General features: G+C 33.2%; 1 protein-coding gene across 2 annotated transcripts; it reads left to right on the top strand.

Annotated features, from left to right (window-relative positions):
- The first annotated feature begins 1,173 nt into the window (after positions 1-1,173).
- On the top strand, positions 1,174-8,342 carry LOC105129191 (Leucine-rich repeat (LRR) family protein). Of its 2 annotated transcripts, none has more exons than XM_011031150.1 (20): positions 1,174-1,400; positions 1,521-1,657; positions 1,772-1,858; positions 1,973-2,048; positions 2,309-2,383; positions 2,522-2,591; positions 2,694-2,771; positions 2,880-2,940; positions 3,049-3,127; positions 3,563-3,653; positions 3,897-3,957; positions 4,048-4,115; positions 4,272-4,342; positions 4,644-4,781; positions 5,337-5,441; positions 6,025-6,149; positions 6,358-6,454; positions 6,956-7,030; positions 7,401-7,456; positions 7,986-8,342. In XM_011031150.1, the coding sequence occupies exons 1-20, from the start codon at positions 1,272-1,274 to the stop codon at positions 8,059-8,061; spliced, it is 1,755 nt and encodes a 584-aa protein (XP_011029452.1). In that variant the 5' UTR covers positions 1,174-1,271; the 3' UTR covers positions 8,062-8,342. The 2 variants fall into 2 exon arrangements, with proteins under 2 accessions (XP_011029452.1, XP_011029453.1); XM_011031151.1 differs by having other exon boundaries at positions 3,563-3,658; positions 3,902-3,957.
- Positions 8,343-9,211: the final 869 nt, after the last annotated feature.

Below are 9,211 nucleotides of genomic sequence, written 5' to 3'. Positions count from 1 at the left end.
CTTTTCTTTCCCTTCTCCTTAAATTTTGCTTTAATTTATCAAAAATTAGAAGGTGTCTTATCATTTTGTTTTTATATCGAATTTTATCTTTATTCTTTTAATTATTATTTTTTAGTTTTTTAAATTATTTTTTTTTCAATTTCATCATTCAAAATTAATTGGTAAGGGATTGAGTTTTGTGATTTTTTTTATGAGATAATCCTTAATCACGAGCTCGAAAGGTTAACCTATGTTGGTATTGATATTTTTTTAGTTCATTTTTAACATTAATTTACTTTTTTAATTTAGTTCTTCAACATTGAGTTTGTTATTGAGCTTCATGATTTTTTTTGTTTTTTTTATGGAGTTATTCTAATTTTATTACTTAGATTGTCAGTTTGTCCAGGCTCACTTAGATCTTTTATATATATATATATATATATATATTAGGATTGAGTATTTTTTCTGTCTTGTTCTTCAAAATTGTGTTGACTTTATAATTGAGTTTCGTAATTTTTTTTTTACTTTGCCTTCTATTAGATTATTCCATTTACATGATTCGACTTGTGGAGTTTGGTGGACTTATCTCGATTCGTAAGTGTTTTTTTGGATCATTTTTGTTAATTGATTTTTTTTTTATTTTGGCCTTTCACATTTAGATTGTTAGGAATTAAGCATCATATTTTTTTTATTTGCTCTTTACAGGGTTATCTTGGTCTTACAATTCATGTTATAGGTTTAACAAGCTCATTTAGATTGATATCAAGTTTTTTTTTATTCTTCAGTATTGAATTGTCTAAAAATTAAATTTCATGATTTTTTTAACAAACGTTATTTTTTTCTAGATATCACGATTACTTTTTTTTAATTCATGCTAAAACATTTTTTTAAATATATAAAAACAAAGTTACAAATTTGAACAATGAGTTATTGATTTGTTTTTAAAATAAAACAAGTTTTAGATTTTCAAAATTGGTTTTTAAAAAATAGAAAACATAAATAATAGAAAATAATTGTAAACATCGTGTATTAAAACTTATTTTTTAAAATATATATTTTTTTATTTTTTTAAAATACATTTTTTACCTAGCATATTAAAATAATACAAAATACAAATTAATTTAAAAATAAATAAAAAATAAGAATTTTTCAAAGACATCAATGAACCGCAACGCGAAAGGGGGCATATTAGTGAACACCTGAGAGTGGAGAGATAGAGAAGCCTTTTCCTCTTTCTGTTTCAAAAAATCTAAAACAAAGTACAGATCTAAAAAGTACATGTCAAAGAAAGCATGGATCGCGTTCTGAAAGCTGCAAGAAGCTCTGGGTCTCTTAACCTCTCCAACCGCTCTCTCAGCGAAGTACCTGATGAGGTCTACAAAATTTTGGACGCCGTTGGAGAAGGTGAAAAATGGTGGGAGGTAAATGTGTCTATAATGAAATCATAATGTTTTCATTTAATTTTGATTAACATAAGTTAGTGTATTGATTCTTTAATTTAATTAACTGAACTAGCGGTTTTCATTGATTTGTTTACACAGAATGTGGAGCTACAAAAGCTGATTTTGGCTCATAATAATATTGAGTCAATAAAGGAAGACCTTAAGAATTTATCTCAACTAACCGTGTTGAATGTTAGCCATAACAAGCTCTCTGCGCTTCCAGCTGCAATAGGAGAGTGAGTAATTAATTTTTTTCTTCCTGATTTGTAGGATTTCGTATTTTGATTTTTTTCCTTCTAAATTTACGTGTATGTGATATTGTGATTTGTTTTGAATTTAATTTTTGGCAGGCTCCCTATGCTTAAGTTATTAGATGTTTCTTTTAACTTGATTCAGAAAGTACCTGATGAAATCGGATCAGCAACTTCTCTTGTCAAGTAGGCGCCTTCTCCAATTTATGAACAATTAGGCTTGGTTTTATCCATATTCTGGTTGCATTGGTGTATCGGTGTTTGTGAGTGTGTTTGATTGTTTGATGTTTTTTGGCCTAGGTTTGATTGTTCAAGCAATCAGCTGAGGGAGCTTCCGAGCTCACTAGGAGGATGTTTGGCTTTATCTGACTTGAAGGTAATGCTGAATCATGATTTATTGATGAATAGATGCGCTGATTTGTTTTCCTTTTTTACCATGAGAATTCTTGCAATCTTCATTGTTGTGAAGTTTGAGCATGAGAGGCTTGCATGATACCTACTGTTAACGAACCTGCACTTTTGGAACCACATTTTTGTCTTGGCATGACATGGCATGACATCAGAATACATAAATACACTTGTCAGTGTCATCCATGATTCACATGAGACGTTTGCTGTGTGATACTTTTTCTCCAGGCATCAAACAACTCTATCACCAGCTTGCCTGAAGATCTAGCAAGGTGTTCAAAACTGACAAAAGTAGATGTGGAGGTATTACCAGGATTTATTATTTACAGAAGTCAATGATGGTTGTTCAGCCTTTTGTTAGATATATTCAGGGCTCCAGTTATGTATCAATATAGGATAGAAAAGGTCTGATTTGTTTATTATATCTTTGGTCCTTGCCAGGGAAATAAGTTGAAGGTGTTGTCTGGGAATTTGATGGCATCGTGGACCATGCTTACTGAATTTAATGCATGTAATTATCTGCAGTAGCTGTTTTGTTTCTCATGGCCTAATCCCTGTTTTCACATCTGTAGAAAATTTGAATGTTCTTTTTTTCTTCATGCAATCTGTGTAGCAAAAAACTTGCTGAGTGATATACCAGATAACTTTGGAAGCCTTTCACGACTCATCCGCCTTGACCTTCATCAGAACAGTGAGTGGATTATCTAAGAACTTACTTTGCACAATGTCCTTTTTTTTTTTTCATTTGAACGTATTTCTTCTGCCCATTTTAATAAGTTCTCTGCATCTGGTTTTGCAGGAATCTCAACAATCCCTCCCTCAATAATGGGTTGTTGTTCCCTTGCAGAATTCTATATGGGGTTGTTATCTCACCCACTGATTAAAATAACATTTGAATTTTGCAAGTATTGGGAGTACAAATGTTACATCTTTAATACTCATCTGGCATCTGGAACCTCCATTTTCAGGAACAACGCGCTGTCTACCTTACCTGCAGAAATAGGGGCGCTTTCTCGATTAGGGACACTGGATCTCCATTCAAACCAGGTAGTTAGTTGATTAAATTTAACTTTGATATGAATACCTTTTATTTAAAGGAAAACTCTCTACTTTTAGTTATTTGGACAAGGCATCACTTTTCTTCAACTTCACTTGACAGGAAAACTGTTTAAATTATTGTGTCATATCAGGATCATTAAACTTTCATTGAATACTTAATTGACTTGTGCCAATTAGCAATTTTGCTTTAAAAGGTTAGCTGCATTAGCCAACTGGAATAGTTCATATGGTTGCATATTCCTTTCTATTCCATCAGACTTGAAATTAGTTTCTTGTGCATTTAATACTGCAACTATTTCCAGTGTTAATTAAATCAAGTAATAAAAGTTATGCAGAATGATGTTCTTCCATGGTCATCTAACCAACTCAGTGTAGTGGATCATTAAAGTATGACTTGCAATCTGATTACTTTTTATTCATCAGTTGAAGGAGATTCCTGCGGAGGCATGTAAATTACAGCTTTCAATGCTGGATCTTTCAAATAATTCTTTGACTGGATTGCCCCCTGAACTTGGTAAGGTTAGCGCTCACAGTATGTAAAAAGATTTAATTCTTGTCTAATTTGCTTTGCATGCGATGTCTTTAGCTCAATTCTTCCCTGCAGCTCAATTCAATAACCTTTAATCCCATATTTCTTTCTCAATTTTCTTTATTTTGATTTATCCTGTTTAGGCAGCCAGAGGAATTTGAAAATTGCAGATCATTTAATATTGAAATGACAGATGAATGACGGGTTATCCTGTATTTTGTTGCCTAGGGAAGATGACAACTCTAAGGAAACTCCTGCTAAATGGCAATCCATTGCGAACTCTTCGAAGGTGCGAAGCATGGCATTGGTTTTTGGTAGATGTTACAATTTTTCTATCAATAGGACCTCATCAGATATTTTTTTTAATCTTATTTACCAGCTCATTGGTTTCTGGACCCACGGCCACTTTATTGAATTATCTTCGAAGTAGACTCTCTGAAGGAGAAGGTTTGTGCTTCCATGAACCATACTAGATAATTCCTTTTTTTTTCTTGCTTAATTTGTTCTGCTGATGTTGGAATTCATATTCTTTATTCAATACCAAATTTCCATGATTTCTAATTACATATTGTTTTGAATAACAATGCCTTGCTTCTCATGTAGATTCTAAAGCAACTACTCCAGCGAAGAAGGATTTAATTTCCATGACAGCTAGATTGTCTGTCAGTTCAAAGGTACCATCATATCATTTCCCTGTAACCTTATCTTGCAGATTATTTGAAATATTGAGGATATCTGTTCGCTTGTTTTTTTTAAACTGAAATTACCTTTCATTAGCACATATACAATACTGTCAGCTCATCACTTTTGTCTAACAGCTTTCTCTGCAAAGAGGGGATTCTGGTAGCTGATTAAACTTAGGTGTATAATTTCAGCATCCATTTGAACTTACAACTGGGACCTGTACTTGCAATTTGCTAAACTAATAATGCCTATCTTCTTCTTTTTTGTCTCATTTGATATTTGTGCTTTTAGGAACTCTCTCTACAAGGGCTGGGTTTGAGTGCTGTCCCATCAGAAGTATGGGAATCAAATGAAATTGTTAAGGTTGATCTATCCAGGAATGCTATTCAAGAGCTGCCAGTTGAACTCTCCTTGTGTGTTTCCCTTCAGGCAAGTTTTTTTGGCTCATCTTATTTTTGTTTTTTCTCAAAGAGTTTGGACACATTCAGGTAAAATGTTCTATTTGCAACTGTTCTCTTACCTTATATTGAGTCAACTTCTGCATCGAAGCTGGCCTTCTCTCTTTCATTAAATTTGAAATTTGTTTTCTCCTTTTGGTATTCTTCAAAAAGTTTTTAATGAGGTATAACCATACCAAATGGATTGTGGGCAGGAGATTGTTTTATCTGATTCCAATATGTTGAGGTGGCTTGAAGCCTTGAACTTTGAAGCATTAATCAGTGACTGATCTTGTGAACTGTATGCAAACCAAAAAATATTGGTGCAGGGATGTTCTTCTGGATGGATCAACATTGGAACTTACCTTTTTCATTCACTATTTTTAGAATTAATTTGTCAACCTCTTACTTAGATTCTTGTGTAAGTCATTTATGATTGGCTTTGACTGGACGCTGCCTGGTCTTGAGTGTCAAACATTGATCAGCAGGCATTTTAAATAACCTGAAACTGGTACTAATACAAATTAAAATTTATTTAAATGTGCAGTGTTTGATTTTATCCAGAAACAAGATTAGTGACTGGCCATGTGCAATTTTGAAATCACTTCCCAATCTTATATGTTTGAAGCTGGACAACAATGCACTGACACAGGTAAAAGGGTTCTAGTTTATGATTCTGTCCTGTATCCAAATATAACACAATACAATAGAGACATGAAATGGACCAGCTCAGCTGTTGTAGGAGTTATTTAGTTGTTCCATATTTTGTAATGGTTTTGTTAACTGAACAGCTGTTCCATATTTTGTAATGGTTTTGTTAACTTAACAGCTCCCTTCATCCCTCTCTCTCATAGATGCACTCACAGAGACATGAAATGAACCAGCTGAGCTGTAGGAGTTATTAGTTGTTCCATATTCTGTAATGATTTTGTTAACCTAATACTCCCCTCTCTCTCTCTCCCTCCCACTCTGTCTTACACACATGGTTCTTGTCGTTATCCTTTTTATGTTGCTGGTCAAGATTTGCATATAGGCAACCTTGTGGTTGTGATGGGGATAGCGCTCAACCCTATGCTGATAGTTTTCCATTTGTTTGTATTTCAATATGTGCTTCTGACTACCAAAGTCATTTTCATATGCCCTATCAAAATATTCCATTAGATGGATTTCCAACTCCATTTTGTCTATTTTAGTTGTTTGTCTTTGTCATCCGGTTATTTTTGCTTGACCTGTAGATTCCATCAGATGGATTTCTAGCAGTCCCTATGCTTCAGATTCTGGATCTCAGTGGCAATCCAGCTTCACTACACGGCCATCCAGCATTTTCCAGCTTGCCTCATTTGAAAGAGCTTTACCTCAGGTCAGCCCAGCAGTTGGCTGGAAATTATAACAAGCTTGTATACATGCATGCATTCAAAAATACATGCATTGATTGCATCCACACACACATATAGGTGAATGTGTGTGTATTTCTGTGATTCATTTTCTGTACATTTTTAGGTTTTTTTTGTTTAAATATTTCTCTAATATCTTTTTGATATGTCTTAACTTCTGTATTACTTTGACAGACAAGTTCAATTACGTGAAATCCCATCAGATATATTGAGCTTACAGCAACTGCAAATCCTGAATTTGAGCCAAAACTCACTTCACTCAATTCCAGAGGTAGTTTATTTGCTTACCAGGGAAAAAAAAAAATCACCTGCCAAAGCATCTGCTGATTTCTTTTTTACTTGAAACTTGTTAATGTCAGCGTAGTTTTCATAGCTTTAATGTTGATAGACAAAGCTTGAAAAGGATCCATATAGGACAAGAACGCCATTTTTTCTTGGTCCAGCCATCTATTTGAATTTTTTATTTTTTTATTTTATTGGTTATTGAAATATGTTGGCCCTGCTACTGTGATGGTAGTCCTTCATTTTCCATTTGGAAAGAAGTGGGCTTTGGGGATATTACTAATTGAGTAGAGAAATTAAACTCTTATCATTTCTTTTATAGATTTTTCTTCAATGTCTTTCTAATTTAACTATTTACATTTAAATTTGAATAGAATTGAATTATTTAATACATCTTGTTTCTCTTAAAAAAGAAAACAAGCAGCTTCTTTCCCTTTTGGTGCATTTTTTTGGTGTTGAGTCCTTGATGGTCTGCTAATATGACATGCAGGGGTTCAAAAATCTCACCTCTCTCACTGAGCTTGACCTGTCTGACAATAATATTTCAGCACTTCCTCCAGAGCTGGTGAGGATACCTAGTCCTTTCCCCTTTGTGTTGATATAACTGGATCCAAAATTTCATGTACTGAATTTGCATGCTTGGAGCAAATAAATTATGACAACCGTAGGAACTCTCTATATGTGCTGCTTAAATTTATTCGTAGCTTTCATTATAATCACATGGATGGTTCTTAGCTTAGCCTTTCTTATTACACAACTTTTATTCTTTGTTTTTGTTTCTTCTTATTGAAATTGGAACTTGCACAGCAAATCACTAAAATTTGTTGTAGCGTCTATAAAGTGGGTCACCTAATTAGTTTGTCAAGCTTGATTTAACTGCATGCCAATTAGATAAGATGTTTCCTTCAGTTGGTTTACATGATTTCTTTCCTCAGGGTTTGCTTGAGCCGAGCCTCCAAGCCTTAAGACTTGATGGAAATCCATTGAGAAGGTGAGATGCTTTTTACCATTGTTGACTCTGCAATTTCATAAATATTTATCTGTGGTATGAAAAAGTTATTAACTTCAGAGGATGTTGCCCTACATGACAGAAATTAAAAATGGATTAATGCAAACTGACTAGCTGTAGTTCTGGTTAAGGCTTAATTTCAATTGATTAGATTTCTAGACAGTTTCACATTAGTAATTTCATTTCGTACTCTTGTACTTAAATGGTTGAAGTCTATTTGAGCATGGACTAAAGGAAAGTCCCTTCGCAAAGATGCACGAGAAGAATTTTACCTTCGACTATATATAACTTACCTTAAAGAAAAATGGACTCAATGAGTCAAGAAAGAGAGACTTCCTGTTTTCATGAAGTCTTACGAATGGTTAAATGACAATACCGAGAACTCTTTTGTTATGAAACAATCAAACATGGTTGACTGACCAAGAGCAGACCCTCTCTTTTGTTCATCGTTTTTGTGAGAATTTGAACCACGGTCGTTACTGACTTTCTATGTGTGCTTTTATTGCTGCAGCATCCGGAGAACAATTTTGGATAGGGGAACTAAAGCGGTTCTGAAATATTTGATGGACAAAATACCAGAGCACTAGCTTGTTCATCTTTCCATCATCTCTTTTAGCTCCAAATTACATTACTCGCTTCTGTATTTTTCTGTTCAGAATCTTCATGCGACTTCCAAGTTTTTTCTGTCTTTTGCAAAGCTAATGATTTGAAAGGCTTGATTTCCCAACTCGGGGCTGTATTGTTTGGTTTATAAAACTATTTCTACACAAGCTTGATTTGGATCGTGATTCTAATTGGTTCTAGTTGAATTACACTGAACATGTTTTGATTTTTTACTGGTAATGTGTATTGTTATGGCTGCAGCAAATTCTGTTGTTGCTCTAGTTTTTTGGTATCCAGACTTCATTGCAAGTGATAGACTTCGGTCGAGGGAGCTCGCTTCCCTACGGCTAGAGCTATAAGACCAAAGGAGCGATCCAAGTTTGAACTCAGCGTCATACACTAATCTCTGCAGCATGGTGATGATCATATTTTTTATACTTGTCTGACAAAAGAGTTTTTTTTTTTTTTGTTGGGGGGCGCATTTTTGTCTTAGGATCGGGCTGTACCGCTTGGAATCATGTTCTAGTTGATGATTCCCCAGAATTGTCACACCAATCTCATGCCTCTTTGTTTATGCCACTGCATCCATGCACATGCTTGTAAATTGTGGAGCTAAAAGCACCATATCAAGGGATTTATCTTTATGCAAGGCTTTACAAAAAAAAAAAAAAATTAAATATTTTTTATATTTTTGAATTGTTTTGTTATAATAATATTAAAAATTAAATTTTAAAAATTAAAAAAATATTATTTTAATACATTACTAACCACGTTATCAAGATATTAAATATAATATAACAAATATGTGGGATAATTTATTATATTCCTTGTTTGATTGTAGAACTTTTTATAATATAGAGGATGTTTGATAAAATTTCATTTTAGTTTCTATTTAATTAATAATTGATCTTCATTTAAAATTCTTGGGTCCTTGTATTTTGTAAAATTTACACCCTGATCCTTGTGATAATTTTTTTTCCAATTAAATCCCAAATAGTCAGTCTTTATATATATATATATATATATATATATATATATATATATATATATATATATATTGCTTGTAATATAATAATTCATTACAATTATAATCCTCAATTACATCACAATTTTGAAATAGCACAACGAAGCATA

The sequence above is a fragment of the Populus euphratica genome, unplaced genomic scaffold (genome assembly GCF_000495115.2).
Source record: "Populus euphratica unplaced genomic scaffold, PopEup_1.0 scaffold86.1, whole genome shotgun sequence".
Classification (NCBI taxonomy): Eukaryota; Viridiplantae; Streptophyta; class Magnoliopsida; order Malpighiales; family Salicaceae; genus Populus; species Populus euphratica.
Note: the sequence above shows the minus strand (reverse complement) of the source record. Positions and strands in the feature narration are given on the sequence as shown.